Source organism: Protopterus annectens, chromosome 1.part1, assembly GCF_019279795.1.
Source record: "Protopterus annectens isolate FY-2018-M chromosome 1.part1, PAN1.0, whole genome shotgun sequence".
In the NCBI taxonomy this organism is placed as follows: Eukaryota; Metazoa; Chordata; order Ceratodontiformes; family Protopteridae; genus Protopterus; species Protopterus annectens.
In genome coordinates this window covers 1,849,804,870-1,849,824,970 of record NC_056726.1, presented here as the reverse complement: position 1 = coordinate 1,849,824,970, position 20,101 = coordinate 1,849,804,870, and the positions used below count along the sequence as shown (strand labels likewise).

The window sequence follows — 20,101 nt, the reverse complement described above, 5'->3', positions numbered from 1 at the left end:
GTTTATTAACTAAAAAAAAAAAAAGAGAGAGAGAGATGAGCTCTTTCACCCTTACCCTTGTCAGGGCTGCAACAGATTTGTTATACATTGCAGTAACAAGCAATATATAATTTTCTGTTTTCCATATGAAAAGCCACATAAATTGCAATGAATGCTGAATTAAGAACATTTAAACAAATCACATTCTGTGACAGTGATTAGGACAGTGGCACATACATACTTTGCATCCTTATTGTGATTGATGCTGTTTACTCCTTATCTAAATAAGTACAAACTCATTGTGTATCTGCTTGTTGATCAACGTGCTAGGAATAATGTCAAATAACAATGTAAGCACGACACTGAGACTAAACTCTGTGTGAACTGCTGTGATGGGAGAGGGGAGGAGTGTAGTTGTTATCCAAAATCAAAAAAGAACTCTACTGCTAAGGGGAGATGTGTAATTAGGATTTAGCAACTGTTTGTGAGTCTAGGAAGTCTTTGAGAAAAGAGACAAAAGGGCAAATTTCCCTCAGGCCAGCGAATAAGACAAACTAAAAGAAACAAGTGTGAAGATGTATGTGTGTTAGTGTGTGTTTGTATGTGTGTATGTATGTATGTATGGAAAATCCTTGGCTCAGAAAACGTAGGGAAGGCGAAAGGAAAAGAGTCAGAGATGGGACATACATAAGGGCAGAGTCATGGCAAACCATATGCATACATAAAAAAAGAGTGAAAGTTCAAGCAGTTCATATAGATAGTTGTGTTAAATAAGATCATGTGTCTCAACTTGTGTTCATCAAAATATTATTTTAAAGTGCTTTTGCCCATTTCTGTTAATAAAGTGAAGGGCTTCCTCAGATCTCACTATGTTGTATGTGCCAAAGTGGTAGTTCATATTACTGATCAAACACATCATAATAACAGCAATTAAAACTGACATTAAATTAATCCACAGATACGAAATAGAAGCAAAAAACGTGCAGTGGAACTAAAGGTAAAAATCAAAAGTCTAACATAAACTGCATGTAAATAATAAACTATACAAATGTACATATCGACCTCTGCTGCAGTGGCGCTAGCTGTATGCATTATATCCTGCCAAATATATAACAGCCTGCCAGCTTCCAAACCTTCAGGGTACCTTCTATGCATCCATATATTCAGGCAGTTTGCGCTGAGCTGACTAAAAGACAAGTTTGGGTATGAAGCCCTTCAGACTTTTACTGCGGCCAAAGAGTACACTCCTCCGAGGCTTTCAAGGATTGACGGTCAGCTTGTGCTTTCATTTGTTGAGCAGATAAGTTCCCTTTGGGAAAAATCTTCAATTTTCTTAGTTTTGTTGATGTTTTATTCCTTCCTTCTTCAGGAAAATTATTTTAATGGTAGGAATGTTGTGTTTTAATGGACTGACTTGGGACTGTAATGTACTTGAGTATTCATTTTTTCGTTCAGTTTAAAGGTGGTGTAAAGCAACTGAAATCATCTGTTCTGTGGAGAAATTGTGTTTATTTTACTTTTGTAGGGCTGGCATAGTATTTTAAAGTGCTTTTTTACTGTGTTTTTATCTGCCAAAAAAGTAACTTCTGTGGACTGCTGCTGTTTACCGGCAATTGTTGCTTGTCTCCCCTGGGAAAGAGGCACCATTTTTGGCTTGACCATGGAACAGACTACTGGTCCCATGGTTACTCCTTCCTCCCACCACAAAAAGAAGAAGTTAAGCAAAGAGCCTTTAGCACCACAGCAGGCTAGCAGTTTGCCTCTGCTGCAGGTGGGTGACTCTGCTGTGGCCATTTGTTGTATCTCATACCACTCAGTTTTTACCTCAGATCCCTGTGGTGTAGCAACTACAGCCACTATAGACCAGAGGTTAGCCACATCCCATGCAGCTGTTGTGGTTTCCTCGATGCTGCTGCTATTAGTAACACAGTTGGCACCAGTTTTCCAGTCAAAAAGAAATTATGGGAAAAACATATGTTCTTCTGCAGCTTTCATTTTATGAATTTTGAATTGTCAGGTTCATATGTTAAAATTTACTCTGACAAAGTGTGAAAGCATGAGGAATATTTTATCTGCAGTTTCCTGTTGTGAGGAAAAATCTGCTTTAAATGATTTAGTATTTTCTATTGCACAAGTCACTACTAATTGTTTGCAGTGTGTGTATAATTCTTTTAATACTTCCTCCATGGCTTTGGTCACTGGTGCTGTTTTGAGGTGGTTTGCATTGCTGCATTCTCGGAACCTCTCAGATGATGTTACAACTGAAATTTTAAATTCTCCCTTGGATAGAGATTTAGTGTTTGACCCCTCTGCTTTAGAGGTCATCAAAAAGTGAGATGAAAGGGACAAGCTGATCCAGGGAATCTCCAAGATTTTTCAGTCCTCTATTTTTAAATTTTCCAAGGGATTTTCTATGTCTTTATCCAGTTTTGGCAAAAAACAGAATAAACAGTCTCAACCAAAATACAAGTAAGCAGGATTTTAAGAAGAAATGGCAAGAGGGTTTCCAAAAAGAAGACTCGAACCTCCCAAAACCAAGGACAGTCCAACAAGTCTGAATGACTGTTCAAGAGACTATGTGAAGTCCTCGCACCCTGGCCCTTTTTTCTTTCACAAAGTCTGAATCTCCTTTATTCTCTTTGGCAGCATAGAGTTTCAGACAAATGGGTTCTGAAAATAATTTGTCAAAGTTACATATGTACAGTGGGAGGAAATTCCTTCTCTACAGAGGGTGATTCCTTATTCTCCAGATCAGACTCTTTTGTTTCCACTGGTTCTTCATGCTGTCCCAAGCAGTGATAGAACCAGTTACTCCTTCTAGATGGGGAAGGGATTTTATTCAAGGATGTTCCTAGTGCCAAAGAAAGAAAATTCTCGAAGACCAGTTCTTCATCTTTCTTCCTTAAACCTGTGTGACAACATCCAAATTCAAAATGATAGCACTTCATAACCTGCTAACTTTCTTCCTCTTTCAAGTTTCTTGGCAATACTAGACTTAATAGATGCTTATCATCAAATCCCTATTCATCCAGACTTAAAGTATTTCTTAGGGTTTTTTTGTGGCTGGATCACATTATCAGTTTCTGCCTTGCCCTTTGGATTATCCACTGTACCAACAGTGTTCACAAAGTTATCTTTGCAGAATCATTTTCAAAGTGTCAGGAATCTCTCTCTTGGGTAGGAGATCTTTTACACAAGCTGGAAGACCAAGAGAATATTCAAAAGTCTTTCTTGACTCCTTCACACAGGATTACGTTTCTGGGATGTCAGCTAGACACCACAGTTCAAAGAGCTTTTCTTCCACAGGGGAAAAAAAATAGATGATCTGATGTTGTCAGTTTTCATTCCATCCTCGGCTGCTGTAAAATCTCTTGGCAACTTGAAAACTCTCAAGCTTCTTCCTTACCCATAATGCACCATCCCCCATTACTTCAGATCTCGTTTTCCGCTGTTCAGTGTAAAATGTGGTGCTTTGTCTCTCAAGTTATTTGGGCTAGATGAATACTTGTTTTTTTCTTTATTAAAGTGATAATCTTCTTTAATCTTCCTTTTTGTCTCGTAGTAGCTTACTCTTGATACTATTGTTAGTATCACTTTCTTCCTTTTTTCTCTCCATTCACCCCTCTACATTTTATCATAGTTGTTACTAGGTACCCCTTTTCTCTTACCCCTTTTCTCTTTTTCTCTTCCTGTTTAAAAAAAAATCTTACATATATTCTTTGAATCTAGTTATTGTTATTGTGGTTGCAGTTATTCTGTGTAGTAGTTTGTTGTAGCCATTTGTTTCTCTTTCTTGTAAACATGGCTGAAAAGAAAAAGCCCCTGTGGGTTTTAAAAAATGTGGGAAGTGCTGTCAAAAGATTCCCCTCTCTGACTCGCACACTGTCTGTGTTCATTGCCTTGGACCCCTCCTCCTGCAAGAGAGATGTGCAATCTGTCATGTGTTCAATCCCCGAGTGTTAGAGGAAGGCAAAAACAAATTGATTTTAGAGGGGCTTTTACCATCTTCCTTTGGTGATCCTATAGCTGGAGAAATCTCTAAAAAGTTGCCTCACTCCTCTCCGTGCTGTTCTTCTTTTTCTTCAGGGGCCTCTGAGAAAACTTTGAAAAGACCTTCTTCAGATCCTACAGTTTTCTTGAATCCATCTAAGAAAAAGAAAATTAGACTCTTGGATCCGACCCCCTTGGATCAGAGAAAGGCAAAAAGTCTTTCATTGGATTGGAGTATTTCTTCAGATCTGAAGTTGTTGAAAATTAAGGATTTGTTGGATCCGAGTATGTTAGATCTGCCAAGACTGCAGGATGTGGCTCCTAGGACAAGGTACTTCCCATCTCTAGGCCCGGTTCCATCAAGAGTACCTTTTCCCTTCCTTTATAGACCAGATTCTCCTTCCAAACAGTCCTCTTGCTCTTCTAGAAGCCTCACTGTGAAAGATATGAAGAGAGTAGTGAGACAAATCCTTTCAGTGCAGAACCAACCAGTTTTTGCTTCGGCTCCTACCCTTTTTGGTGAGAAAGCAGATAAATCCACAACGCCACCTCTAGCTCTTCTTCTTCTGACTCCATGTGTGGTTTTGGAGCACTTGGATCTGAGTTGTCCTGGCCTGTCTTCTTCAGATCTGAGGATCATTTTATCCTCGGATCCAAAACTTGTTCTGTGCTCTTCTGTACAGTCAGATCAGGAATGCTGTCAGAGCCAGTTCTCCCCTATCAGATCCAAGGTGTTTCAGTCGACTCTGAGAGCTTCGGAGATGTCTCTACACTTTGGAGCTTTGGCAAGGATTAGTTTGGCTCTGACTTCTGCCTCTGGGGGACATTCCTCAAAGCAGGGAAGGACCAGGGATCAGAAAGCCCTCCTCTGAGATCCAGGTTCCTATCCTTCTCTGGGAAGGTCAGCCTTTAGGACTTTGGAGAGAGCGCTGTCAGTGACCATGTCCCAGATGGTTCTTATCCCCTCGGGTCCTGTATCTACATCTCTTCCATGTCTGCATCAAAAGTCTCAAATAACCTTCCCACAGGGACAGCCAGTACCAAAACCTTGGACACCCAGTTGGGTAGTTCCACCTTTTCCAACACCTCCCCAGATTATCACACTGAGGATGCCCCTTGAAGAGGATACGCAAGAAGGAGCATCTGGATTCTCCTGAATTTGTCATTGAAGCCACAGATTTTGAGGAGGGTGAAGGGTCCCCACAGTCACCCCCTGTGGATGTCTTGTTTGGAGACGTCCTCGAAATTCTGAAACATGGAGGTGGCTGGAAGTCCAGCAACCCTTTAACGAAGGAATCTGTGCTCCTAGAGGCATTTGGTACCAGCCTACGTCTTGGGTGATTCTGCCTGCTAATGAATTGGTCTTGCAGTGGGCATGGAAGGAACGTAACACCATTGAGCCCATTCCAGGGAAGCCTAATAAGATTATGACCGCTTCGGACCAGTTCTGGTCCAAGGGCCCACCTGTTGATGCCGTGGTCATAGGGTGGCCACCAGAAAGGAACTAGCTGACAGAATTCTTCAGTTCATCCCCCTGAGAAGGAGTCTCGATGGACAGGCCTGTGAAGCTTGTTTACTCTTCATCAGTGTTTGCATTGAGGTCTCTGAACTATTTGGCATATTTTACCAGACTACAGAGGGATTTGATTAAGGAAATCTCAGATACCCTCACAGGAACTGTGTCTGAAGAGGTGAAGGATTTCATCACCTAGCAGGTGGTGATCCTACAATCGATATCAAACTCATCCATGAGGCTTATTTCCAGTCTGACAGAAGGAACCTCAAAGGCAGTAGGTTCTGGCGTAGCCATTAGCAGACACACCTGGATGTGCTTGTTTGACTTTGTGGAGCCTTTTAAGTCTATGTTTGTCAATGCTTCTTTTGATGGCAACTTTCTTTTTGGCCTCAAAGTAAAAAGATACATTGTCCAGGTGTGAGACGGATGGAAAGACCCTTTCTGCTGTGGGCGTATGTTTTTCCAGCCCTCAAAGGTCTTTTCGAGGAATCATCAAGGTGGTGGAAAGATGTGTTCAAGAAATCACAAAGATCTTTCCAGGACACACGAGGAGGGTCTTTCCCCCAGAGGCAGAGGTTGAAATTCAAATGGTAGGTGCTACCCTCGTGGCATAGGAGGCCTGCAGCATCAGGGGTCCAGAGAACTTTTCTTTGGCAAATCCTTTCAGTGCTCCTGAATGGAGGCCTGATTGTCCCCCTCTGGATGCAATGGGGGGTCACTTAACCCTTTACTGTAGAGCCTGGCTAGAAATAACAAAAGATACTTGGGTGCAGAGGATCGTATCCAGATGATATATAATTTCATTTTCCCTTCTTCCTCCAAATTCCAGGAAAATCCCCGATGTTCCACCCAGTCAGAGGGGTCAAGCAGCCATTCAAATATAAAAGCTGCTAAACAAGAGTCATCCAAGAGGTCCCCCCAGACCGGAAAGGATACAGAACTTATTCAAGATTCTTTTTAGTGCCAAAGAAAACAGGGTACTGGAGACCAATTATGGATCTCAGCAGCCTGAATCGATTTCTTTGAAAGGCAAAGTTTCAGATGGTCATGGTTCAGTCAGTTCTTCCATTTTTGGAAAAGGATGACTGGATGTGCTCAGTAGATCTCTGGGATGCATACTATCATTTAAAAATAGACAATCCAGGAAATTTGTACGCTTCCAGCTAGGAGCCAATCATTATCAGTTCAGAGCACTGCCCTTTGGTCTCACCACAGCCCCCAGAGTGTTCACCAGATGTATGGCAATGATAGCAGCTAACTTGATACTGCAAGGATTCTGTGTATTTCCATCCTTAGATGACTGGATCATTACCGCTCCGACCAGGCATCAACTCATCATGGCAAGAGAAGGTCATCCACACTTGTACAAGGTTAGGAATAATCATAAATTTTCTAGATGTTAAATCTAGAGCCAACTCAAATTCTCTAATTCATAGGAGCACTACTCAACACACGGTCAACAACAGCCACCCTTCCCCTTTCCAGAGTTCAGACTTTAAGGTCACATGTTAACAAAATGCCTTAGCCACTGTATGGTGATATCCTATTTAAGAAATTCCATGTGCCATGATAGTATTACATGAGGTCTACACAAATAACTAAAAAACACAATGCTTTTGGAAGACGCCTGTCCCCTCTGCAGCCTCCATATGGGGCTAGCCCCACACCCTTGTAGATTTATATACACCAACTTGGTATTCAGAGAAACCTGGGGAAAGGAGAAAAGTAATCTTCCTCTAATACATTTCAAGTTTTGACAAAACAGTGCCTGATAAAATGAGGCATCAGATCGCTTATTTGACAAAACAAGAATTGAACATACTGAATGACTTCCATCTGTTGACTGCCTAACATATGAATGTCTAGCGTGAAATGTTATTGATAAAAGATTTTGAGGTTAACCATTTTGGTTATTATTCTGAAATGAAACATTACTTCTTTGAGCCTACAGCCTTTACTGTTACAGCAATTGACAGACCAATTTAAATGAAAATAATATTTTAGTAGATAATGTTTGTTTTGAGTCTTGTGTGGGCTTCTTCAAAAATGGCTAGTTTAGTTACAAGGACTTTACACTCCAATGTTTTTGTATTCCTTTTACTACTTGTTTGCAAGGCAGTTATTATTGTGTTTCTTGCTCATATTGGTTTATAGAAGTTGAACTTTTATTCAATATGTTGTCAACCTGTCTTTAAATCCTCCTTTCAGAATTTCTCTTTATAATATGCATCAAATGTGAAATGGATTAGGCCTATATTTAGTTGTGCCTGGAACAAATCAACCTTGTTTTTTCTTTTTAGATTTGTCTATTGTTATATACAATTATAGAAACATTTTAATTGGAGATTTGATTAGCATATATATTTTATTTCTTTTGTGCACTTATATATGTAAAGCTTTCTCAGTACCTTGTAAAGCTTTGTTTGGACTATGTGCGAGATCTATGTATGTTTTTATGTTGATGATTCTTAGTTTTCCAGTTTGTATATTAGCTGGACTTCATCCATGATCCATTCATGTTCTGTTCAAATGACCATGTTATTATTTTTTCATATATGTGCCAGATTCAGATTATACTAGGTGATACTTCAGTATAAGTTGTCATGCTTCATGACACCTTTTTACTGTGAAGATTTAATGGATTTGTAGGATTCATAGGCGTTACAAGGAAATGTAGTTTCATGACCATTCCTGCCGCTAGTCTAGTCCAGATACAACTTTGCTGTATCCAGGACTGTATATAAGCTTCTGAGGCCCCCAAGCCTTTCTGTGTTGGAGGAAAGCCTGTCTAGCTTATCTTTGGGAGTGGTAAGCACTAGGTAGCCTATCTACCACAAGAGGAGTGGTTTCTGGCCCAGAATTTGTAGTTTATTGACCGTTTGGGCAGTGTTTCCATCTCTTTCATCTTTCTGGTTTAAAAGACCGCATTTGTGCTTGTTTCCCACCTTTCCTGTAATTAGTCTAGTCCAGATACAGATTTGCTGTATCCAGGACTGTTTGTAAGCTTCTGAAAGGTGTGAAAGTCTGCTCTTCAATTCTTCACTTAGATCTGCTAGTTCTCTCCTCTCTTGCAATTTTACTAGCTTATTAGTCTAGCGCTTTACCATACCAGACTTCTTGTAGCAATTATTGTAGCACACAAAAGTGCTACCAGCACTAAACGTTCTACAAGGAAACAGCTCCAGTACTTATTATTAATGCCCACCCATCCAGGCATGTCTAAAGGTCAGTTCCCTGTGCTTTCTCCTATTAAACTGGTGAACATGGGCGTCCTGAGACAATGTAGCAACTGCCTCATGTACACCGACAACCCTCTTCTCTTACCTCCCAACACTCAGGCTTGCAAGAGATGCACTTATATATCCAAACTGGAAGCCACGGACTCTCCAGCCAAGACTGGAATAGTTGGTCAAGAGGAGAAGGTCAACACTTGCACCACACCACGTGGAACACATAGCTCTCCAGAACACACCAGCACTGCCTTCACATAAAAAACACAAACCACACACCTACCTTTGTGGGGGCTCTCAATAAAAATCTACCCAAACAGCAGAGACTTCCAAGGCAGAAATGCACTCGACCACCACAATACAACACTAATCACGAGACACATAACTTTCCTAAACAGTGTGCCACTCAACCAAAGCCCCTAAGGCAAAACAGCATTCCCAGCACACTAGTCATAGGTGACTCGATAGTGAGGCACACTGATGTCCCACTCACTATGGTGAATATGGAGAAAGTAACAGTCAGATGCCTGTCAGGAACTGCCACATAATGCACACACTTAGGTCCCTCAACAACAGGTACAAATATGACTCTGTCATTGTACGTGTGGGTGTGAATGATCTGACACGTACTTCCCTGGACGGCATGAAGAGAGACATGGAGGAGCTCTTGGATTATGTAGCCCAGGTGGGTATGGGCTTGTAGCCCAGGCGGGTATGACCCTAGCCCTGAGCAGCATCCTACCATTACCCAGAATGATACTACAGTACAAGCAGAAAATGGTTGATTTCAACAATTGGCTAAGTTTCTGGTGTCATTTTAAGGGGATCCAGTATCTGTCTGCCTGGGATGACATGATTGACAGACCTCAATGCTTTTCCAGAGATGACCTGCATCTGTCACCCCTGGGCTTCTGGATACTGGCCAAGGCTCTTGCGACCCCTAGAGTGCCTTTTTTAGGTGGTGCTCCAAAGACCAAATTACCACCATAACAGCTACAAATAAATGCCATCTGAGGGTCATGCTGCTGAGTGCTAGAAGTCTAATTCTCAAAATGCACTCACTCAAAGCACTCCTTAAAATGGAGAACATCGACATTTGTGCTGTAACAGAAACCTGGTTCAAGGCAGCAGAAAGCACCCCTGCAGTACCAGGCTATAACTCATTCCACTCCTTTCAGCCCCAGAACTTGGACTGAAGCTCCAAAGGCGGTGGTCTTTCCATATTCATAAAGGATGCGGACACCTCCAGACTGGTAGCCCAATATAACGCATCAGAGATACTTCAGGTGCAGCTAACATTGGTAAGACAGCAATTCACGTTGTAACCTGTTATAGGTCCCCAGCCATGTCCCAAGACTCACACTCCATGTTCCTAAGTACTCTGGAGAATATTAGGGTCCAACCTAACACTGTCATACTGGGCGACTTCAACTTCCCCTCCATTAACTGGGAAAGCTACTCATGTACCAATACACTTGCCCAACGTTTCCTGGAATTCATGCATTCCAGTGCCCTGGACTAGCTCATTCTTACCCCCCACTAGAGGTAGCGACATCCTTGACCTGGTCATTACTAATATGGGTGACCGTTGCTCTACACCAATAGTCAGCTCCTCTCTGGTTAGATCCGATCACAAACTAATCACCTTGGAAATCCACATCCCTCCCAGCCCCTCACCCCACAAAGGTAACCACCATGAAAAACTTCTCCAAAGCTAACTTTGGGCTCCTAAAAACAGAGGTGGCTAACTTCATTGCACCCATGCAAATGGAGAATAGTTGCATGACAGCCAAATCATACACCAGTGCACTGTACGAACATGTACACAAATGCATGGATCTCGGCATACTCAATAGAACCAAGACGCTCTCCTCCAAAAGAGGAAGCCAATCTGGTGGTCCCCTGCCATAAACAAACTCTACAACAGAAGGAGGAAACTGACGGGGAATAAGGTGAAGTCCCAAGACTGGAAAAACTCCCTTATCAACCTCAACAAAAAGTTGAGATCCCCTCATCAAATCCTCTAAAGCTAGCTATGAAAACAGAGTTACAGCAGATAGTAAAGACAACCACAAGGCCTTCTATAGTTATGTAAAGAATATCCATGGCAATACCCAGATTTGCTCTGAGCTACTGCACAATGGTACCTCCTATACTGAGCCAACAGATATTGCCAGTATACTGGCCGACAGATTCAGTGCCAGCTTTAACCCCCCCCCCCCCCCCAAAAGGGCCAATCACAATACCAGTAGATTGCCAGGTACCCGGTATTACTGCTGCACAGGTTAAAACAGCACTTTCCAAGGCTAAGAATACAGTTTCTATGGGACCTGACAGTATCCCTGGCTGTGAACTACAGAGTGAACTGGCACCTCCACTGTGTACCCTATTCAATCACAGCCTCACCTCAGGCTTTGTCCCTACCGAATGGCACACTGCTATAGTCATCCCTCTCCACAAAGGAGGAGCGACTACAGACCCTGGGAACTATCGCCCCATTAGCCTGACAAGTCTGATATGCAAAGCTATGGAATGCATCATCATGGATGTAATAAACAAGGATATAGGGAAACTCCAAACTCTGGATCCCACACAGTTTGGTTTTCTGAAGGGTAGATCATGCCTGCTCAACTTGGTTGACTTCTTTGAGTCAGTCACCAGAGCTGTGGATGAAGGCAAGGTGGTTCATACAGCCTACCTTGATCTGGCCAAGGCCTTTGATACCATTTCCCACTCAGGAATCATAGAAAACTCACTAAACTAGGCATCAACCCCTGTATCACTAGGTGGGTTGCAAACTGGTTCACAGATAGAACCCACAGTGTGAAAGTAGCTGACTCCAAGTCAGATCGCCAACCAGTCACAAGTGGAGTTTCACAGGGATCGGTCCTGGGTCCTTTCCTGTTTGGTATGTACTTCTCAGACATCCAGGCCAACATGAAGGGACTCTGGCTGACAAAGATCACAGACAGTTGCAAGTTGGCAGCCATTATTAACTCCCCAAGTGATGCTGACATCCTACAGAAAGGCCTTACTGAGACCAACGACTGGTGTCAGAACCATGGCCTTAAGCTCAATGCCAAAAATTGTGTCATCATCCTCTTTGGGAAAAACCCAGTTCCCATGAATTGCCTCATCCATGGTAGTCCACTGAACACAGAAGGCGTTGTAAGAGATCTGTGAACACAGGCTGACCTCTTTTTTGACCACCACATTGCCACTGTGGTCAGAAAGTCCTTCTATGTGGCACATCTCATTACTAAGGGTTTTGCATCCAGGAAGAAAGAGGTCATTTTCCCTCATTAGGCCAATCTTCGAGTACAATGTCCCATTTGGCATGTACCTCACTAGACACCTGCAGCAACTGGAGAGGCCGCAAAAGTACCTCACAAAGAGGATCCTAGGCCTTAAACACTTGTCCTATATGGACAGACTCAAAAAACTCCCAGCTATTCTCTGCCTCATATCACCTACTTAGAGGTGATCTCTGCTTAACTTACAAAGCCATGTCTGACCCAGCTCTGTTAGAAATGCTACATCTAAAGAAATCCCAATCCCTCCGCACTACACGCTCCAGAGACCTCAACCTCATTACCACAATTAAAAGAACGTGCTGGAGAGACAGGTTATGGAAAAGACTTCCTTACATGTCAAACAGAGCACCTCACTGGCTCTCTTCAAGAGAAATCTTGCAATAACTTAACAGATAAAACTTAACAAGAAACACACATTTATGGCAGTAGACAGCTGTGTGAGCTTTTGCTGGTCCATACACCAGTAAAAAAAGATAGGGTGGAATAGAATCCTAATTATATGATGTACTGTTAGCATGGCTGTATATATATCAAAGATCTGCTGTTATATTAAGCATACTTGTCTACAACTGTATTATCTTGCAGTGCCGAATGTATGTATTCTCTACTACTTCCTGATGGATTTTTTTTTTATCTTTTTTCCATTATTACTCTAAACTGATCTGTTAGATTTGTTATACAGGCATGTTATTTTGCGTGTTAAACCTAGCAATTTTATTGCACTGAACTGGACTGCTAGCTTGCATCATGTCAACACTGCACCACAGTAATGGGAGAGAAAGAAGTCACCCTTCCTCCCAGAAGCAGCTTGCATACTTTGCTGTATGCTGTTCAACCAGAAGTGAGGAATACAATTCCTAAACCATGTATCACTATGGCCTACATTGCTGCTGTCCTATCACTTGTACCAAATTCATAGGAATTATGATATACTGTGTGGAATGGAGCTGCAGCTGTGTAACATCTGACTATTCTGTACATGGCCATCGTACAAAGCCAGGTGTGTTGAGCTGTGTGAATTTCTCAACATGTCAGATTTCTTTTCTTAATGCAGTTGTCACAGCATAATCAAACACAAACTACTAGCTGTTATCTTTGATACAAATGGGAATTGGTGTTTCTCTTGTAGCTATTCTCCTGGCCTCCAAGCAAGTATGCCAGAGCAAATGCCTGAAGAAGATTCTGGAAGTGGTGCTGGCATTTGGTAACTACATGAATAAGGGCCAGCGAGGGAATGCTTTTGGGTTTAAGATCTCAAGCCTGAACAAAATAGCAGATACAAAGTCCAGCATTGACAGGTAAGTGCAGATGCAAGCTTGGTTTGTGTGCCTGAACTTTGCAGTAGGTATTAAAAATATGTGTATGTTTGTGTTCTTTGGTCTATTTTTTGAAGCAGAAAGAAGACAGTATTTTACTTGCAGAAGGGGATAGAAGATAATTTGTAGCAGTAGGTAAACAAGAATAACATTCTGATGCCAATTAATTTAGGAGATTAGAGAATGAGTAGGAACGGAACATTGGGTAATGGAATAATTAGAAAATGAGAACATCATAATTAAGGAAACAAGCATTCTCAAGATACAATAATTGTATTTTTAGGTTTTTCTATGAACAGCAAAACATAAATTTGAAATGTTAGCAGACAGATTAAGATAAAAATCTAGTTATATGTAAACAATTCTCTGAGGTATTATTTTCATTTGGTAAATGAATAGTTAGAGACTACTTGCATAAAATACCTCTTCCAGAAGTGTTTACAAGACTTGATTCATGGTATATATCAAAAAAACAGCACCTGAATGCTTAGGTTTTTCCTCAGTTTATCAGCCTTCTTTGTTGTACAAGTGCCTTTGCTTACATTTTACTTCCCTCACATCTTAATTGATTTCTGCTTTTAATATTTCAGATGCTCTTTCTTCACTTAATTCATATAGGGAATGAATAAAAAGTTCCTTCTCATTCTGTCACTGATTTTCAGGAAAAAAACAGGGAATGGAGGAGGATTGTTTTCTTCAGTGAATCACATTGAAGATTCAGATTCTGAGGAATGTTTTACTTCAAATTTCCCTCCAGAATAGCTATTTTTCAAAGACCTTAGCTAAACTGAAAGCGGTATTTTAGTGGAAACAGAATAAAGCCCCTCTCCTCAGCAAAAATATTATGATTTGTTGCAAATGGATATTCCACAGAATGCAGCTGTCCCTCCTATTTCATCAGCTTTAGAGGATTTATTTATTTATTTATTTTTATTTGCAGTTTGATTACCGGGGAAGTCCACTGGGCCAAATTGACCCATTTTCAGTGGAGGCCTGGGGAGAAAAGCTCCAAGATGCATTATACAATTTAAATACAACTGATAATTAATATTAAAGATAATATTATGTAGAATAGTTACTCATAAATGCATTTACTATCATGCATAGTTAACAAATTAATTAAGCTTGAAGGTAGGGATCATACAGTTTCATTTGAGGAAAACAGATATGTGTTAGGTGTGGAAACAGTTTACATACAAACCTTTTAAGAAAATGCAAATATGCTTTACATACACACATCAACAGTAGAATGCTGTTTACAATATTTACAAGGTTGGGCTGTGTGAGGGTAGCTGTAGGAGTTGTTGAGAGCTTAGAGAGAAGCTATAGAAATTGTTGAGAGCTTAGATAGGCTCATAGGAAGATAACTGTGAGAGTTGCAGAGCTTGGGAACCAGAGAGAGAACCCTCTTTGATTAGGAAGGGTGAAGGCAGGTACATTTCCATTTAGTGGACAGGTGTTTAAATAGTTGGGTTTTGAAGTTTTCTGAGTTTGGTATGGTTCTTAGTGTGGAGGGAAGGGAATTCCATTTTTTGCCTAGTGATAAAGATAGGAGAAGTTTAGGTTTATGGATAGTAATTAAATTCTGATTTTCAGATCTGAGAGCTCTGTTGGGTGTATAAGTGGGAAGGATGTTAGAGCGGGACATTTTGTTGAGTGAAATATGAGTCTGTATGCAGTAGTGAGTTGGAGATAGTCTAGGTAGGTTGGGAGTTCAAGCCAGTTCAGAGATTGTAGGGTTAGGCAGTGATGAACGGTATTTTTAGATTTAGAGGCAAATTTAGGGATTTTGTTGTAGCAGTTTTCTAGTTTAGAGGTAATAGAGGAGCACAGGTTGGTTAGGAGAGGGGCTTCGTATAACAAGGAAGGAAAAAGATAAGTCGAGGCCAGAGTTTGCCTGGTAGATTTGGAGAGAAAGCAATTATTCCTATACAGCATACCTAATTTTTGGTGGGTTTTCTTAATATTTTGCTGAATATGAATATCAAATTGAGGTGTTCATCTACAGTAATGCCAAGTAGTTTGGCAGAGGGGACCACTTCTATAGGTGAGTTGGTTTGACTATAGACTTGGAAGTTGTTTTTATCGTAGGAGAGGATCTTTGTGGGAAGGAATAGTAGAATCTTTGATTTATTTGCATTAGGAGAGAGGTGGTTTTGGTGCATCCAGTTTTCAGTTGTTGAGAAGGCAGTTTGGGTTTTAATCAGCAATTCAGAGATGTTTGGGGCAGAGCAGACTAAGGTTGAATCATATGCACATTGAATGATTTTAGCATCAGGAATAGCAGTGTGAAAGTTATTGATGAAGATGTTAAAAAGCATTGGCCCAAGGATGGATCCCTGTGGTACGCCAGTTGGGGTAGGTAGGAAGGAAGAGATGGAGTTCTTCCATTTGACTGCCTGTGATCTGACTGATAGATAGCTGGATAACCAGGATAAAGCATTATGTGAGAGATTAAGGTTTGAGAGATGACAGAGAAGGTGCTTGTGGGAAACAGTATCAAAGGCTTTAGACAGATTGAATAAAACAGTAGAAATTAAGTGTCCTGAATCTCGGGCTTGATTGACAGTTTCTAGGAAAGAGAGTAGAGCGGTTATTGTGCTATGGCCTGAAAGGAAGCCATGCTGGGTAGAAGTGAGAAGATTGTTTTGGGTCAGGAAAGGCATAAGTTGGAGGTGGATGCATTTTTCTAGGATTTTGGAGATTGGTGAGAGCAAAGCAATGGGGCAAAAGTTTGAGATGCCGGTACTTTTGCCTCCTTTATGAAGAGGAAGAATATAAGTTGAGCTCCAGAGTTTGGGGACATATGATTCTTTTATGGATCAGTTAATAATGATGCTGATTGGGAGAGCAATGCCATCAGCAGCACATTTTAGGAAGGAAGAGGGAATATTGTCGGGTGCGTTAGAGCAAGGTTTAAGTTTGGACAGAAGTTTTTTTATAAAGTTAGTGGAGATAGGTTTGAGTTCAAACAGATGAGGTGAGTTAGAATGAGGGGAGTGTAGAGCAGTTGGGTTATTATTGTGAAATGTCTTGGTGAGGGTCTACTTTGGATGACCGAAACGCCAGTTCGCCAACACGCAAAACACCGAGACCAAACAACCGAAAACACACAATACCGACAACTCACAAAACCGAACACCATTACACCGACACACAAAACGTAAACTACACATTACACACAATTACATATCCACTAACCTTAACCCAAACCTTAACCCTAAGGTCCGACTCTACCGCACACTTACCCTACCCACACCCTAACCCTAACTCACTTAACCCACCCCTAAACCTAAAGTCCGTCACTATCGCACACTTATCCTTCCTGCACCCTAACCCTAACTCACTTAACCCACCCTAAAACATAAAGCCCGTCACTATCGCACACTCACCCTACCCGCACCCTAACCCTTACTCACTTAACCCGCCCCTAAACTACAGTCCGTCACTATCACACACTTACCTTACCCGAACCCTAAGTCCGACACTACCGCACACTCACCTTTCCCACACCCTAACCCTAAATCCCTCACTATCGCACACTTACCTGTCCGCTTCCTAACCCTAAATCCCTCACTATCGCACACTTACCGAGTTGCGCTCACACGTTGCCCATGTCGGTCTTTCGGCTGTCGGGATTTCACCTTGTCGATCACCTTCGTTTTCGGTTGTTTGGTCTCGGTGTTTTGCGTGTCAGCGAACTGGCGTTTCGGTCATCCAAAGTAGACCCCTTGGTGAGGGTAGTAATAGTTTCTATGAAAAATGAGTTAAGTTCAGAGCCTAGTTTGAGGTCAAATTTACTTGGGTCAGGACAGGGATTATTCTTGGAGCCTGGATTGAGGAGTGAGTTTATTGAGTTCCAGAATTTTTGGGGGTTTTTATTGTTATTGGACTGAAGTTTGATATAGTAGGATTTTTGTCTTTGGTGATTAGTCGTTTTGCATGGTTGCAGAGCTGTTTATATTTGAGCAAGGTATTGCCCAGTTTATTGTGTTGGTAAAGCTTCCATAGTTTGTCTCTTTGGTCCATAATCTGTTTTGTCTCTTTGGACAGCCAAGGAGCAGTTTTAGTTTTTATCCTATTGTTTCTTAGTGGGGCTATTGAGTTTAAAGTATCAAGGAAGACAGTGTTGAAGTATTCTATAGCCTTGTCAAGAGGAAGGATGTTTAGAATTTGCCAGTTCATTTGTTTGAAAGTATTTGAGAAAGTAGTTGGGTTGAAGCTACTGAGGTTATGAGTTTGAATGTATTGATGCTGGTGTGAGGAGGAAGTAGTTGAGCGATGCATAAAGGCTGGGATGTGGTCGCTAAAGGTATCAGGAATTGTGCCAGAATTGGTTATTTTATTTGGATCTGAGACTAGGATCCAATCTGTAGTGGTCCGGGAGGGTTTATTTTGTTAGGTTGAGTGATGGAGAGGATTATTTGAGTGAAGTTATAGAGGTTAATGGATAGGGAGGGAGAGGGGCAATTAATTTTATTCCAGTCAATATTCATATCACCAAGGATATAAGTTTCATAGTTAATTTCAGTAGAGGCCCATAGGAGAATATTTTCGGGTGTAGAGACATTGTTACCAGGTGAAATATATAGGGCAATGATACAGATATTTTTATGTTTATTTAATTTTAGAATTCCAGCAGTTAGTTCAGTGTTCTGGAATTGAGGAATTGGAATTTGGAGGGGAATTAAGGTAAGAAGGTTGGAGTAGACTAGGGCAGTGCCTCCACCTTTTTTATTTAGTCAGTCATTTCTGAGACAATGACATCCTGGGGGCAGAATCTCAGAATTGGAGATAAAGGGCTTGAGCCAGTTTTCGGAGATGGCTAAGATATCTGGTTGGTTATGGTTTAACCAAGCTTGAAATTGGTGTACTTTGTTGTTTAGACTTTGTGCATTAATTGTAAAAATATTTAGGGTGTTTAGATAGGAGGAAGAGGGTAAGGGTTGAGTGTTGTTAATAAAGGATGTAGAAGCAGGGTTAGGATGGATATCACCAGCTTGGACTAGATTGTTAAAGGAGATATCCTTTAGCCATATTGGTCTGCCAGGCATGAATTTTGGTAGATTGTAGATTGGAGCAGGTGACAGTGTCTTGACTTTAGAGGAGAAGAGTTTAGGGTGAAATAGGTGCAGAGGGTTGGGCTGAATGAGAGAAGAGGAGATAGAGTGGAAATGGGAGTAAGAGTGAGGGAGACCGTGGGTTTGTATGGTAGTTGTCTTTGTAGGTGGTATTGGACAAGTATAGGTGGAATATGAGGCAGCATAGTATAAGGGAAGCAGGAACATAAAGAGGAGGCTGGGGGACTGGAGGGTGTGATAACTTGAGGAGAGCATGTTGGAGCAAAGAGAGGGTGGTATGAGTGGTTAAGAAAATAGAGAAGGCTATGAAGAAGAAAGTGTTTAAAAAGTGATGGCGGTATTCTTGAGATTTAAGGAAAGAGGAGGGGACTATAATTATTGGGTGGAGTACAGATTACAGAGTTTTAGAAGGATGGCTATAGGTTGGAGGAGTAATGAGGGGGAAGCTAGTACTGGATAATTAGGCTGAGCGGGTGGGGTAAGATAGGAATAAAGCTAGGAGTACTGGGGCGTGTGGAAATTGGGGGCAGGGTAGGGGAGTGGAGTAAGCCCGTAGGGCGAACGGAGCGGGAAGGAACACTAGAGGTGAGTATGGCAGAAAAAGTATCAGCAAAGTGCAGTTTAAAGGCTGTAGTTGGAAGGTATGAGCTAAATATTTCCAGTCAGAAAATGAAGGCTGCCTTTACAGAGGGTGGTTTAGCAGGGGGGGAGAAGATATTTACAGTCTAAGGATATTAACTCACAACCGTTTGTGAAAAATAAAACTTGTTGGGATTATAAAGAATGTATAGGATTTATATTGGTAGATGCTGCCACCTAATGGTAGAAGGAGATAGCAAACAGCAGGGATAGTTGGACCAGTCTTAGGTTTAAAGATATTCTAGGGTAGTGATAACAGGAGGGGAGAGGGCAAACCGTCTGCGGTAGGCTGCTAGAACGCACACACGGGAGGGCAGACTAACTCTATAGATAGTTCATCATGTCTACATTTAATTAGTGTTAAGCAACATACATTTACACAGTCTTGTTGGGGGGGTCTTCTCAGTAGTATTTTTCTAAGTACCAGGCAAGCTGGCCAATTCAGGGTGTCTTCAGGTGATGGCCGGAGGTATTCCTTTTGCGTTTAAAGCAGGGAGGGGAGTACCCTGGATGGATTACTGTAGAGGAGAGGGAGACAACACTGAGTTAGTTAATATTTCAGATGTAGAGGGGAAAGGTAACAGGTAGGGGATGTTTAGAGAAGAAGGGAGGGTGTAACAAATCACAGTAGTAGAGAGAGGCTATGGTTAGACGAGGCTGGAGCAAGTATGTAGTGGAAGATTAGGTTTAGGGGATTAACAATGGAAACAGCAGACATTATGCTATGAACAATACAAGTTAGGCAATATAGGCTCCATTAAATAGAACAAAACATTCATTCAGCAGTTCAGCATGATGTCAGTGACCCTAGTCTGTTTGAGAGGACAGGGTTATACAGCAGTACAGCCAAATATAAGCAGAAGAAAGCAAGGGGTAAATGATAAAGTAATACTATAAAATCTCTAAACAGTGCAATATATAGTGCTCAACAGACTAACACAGTAAACTAAGATATGTTCATGCTGTGCAATAACTTGTGCTGAACAGTTTTCAAAACAATATAATAGCCGTGTGGTGCCCTTATAGAGACAAACGG

The 20,101-nt window shown here is 41.4% G+C and overlaps 1 protein-coding gene across 3 annotated transcripts in view; it reads left to right on the top strand.

The window, feature by feature from the left end:
• Positions 1 to 20,101, top strand: part of DAAM2 (dishevelled associated activator of morphogenesis 2) — a 3,932,565-nt gene that overhangs the window by 3,140,710 nt on the left and 771,754 nt on the right. For all 3 annotated transcript variants that reach the window (XM_044084849.1, XM_044084851.1, XM_044084855.1), the window contains exon 20: positions 13,159 to 13,327. In XM_044084849.1, the coding sequence (XP_043940784.1) occupies positions 13,159 to 13,327 (169 nt within the window). The remainder of the gene's footprint in view (positions 1 to 13,158; positions 13,328 to 20,101) is intronic.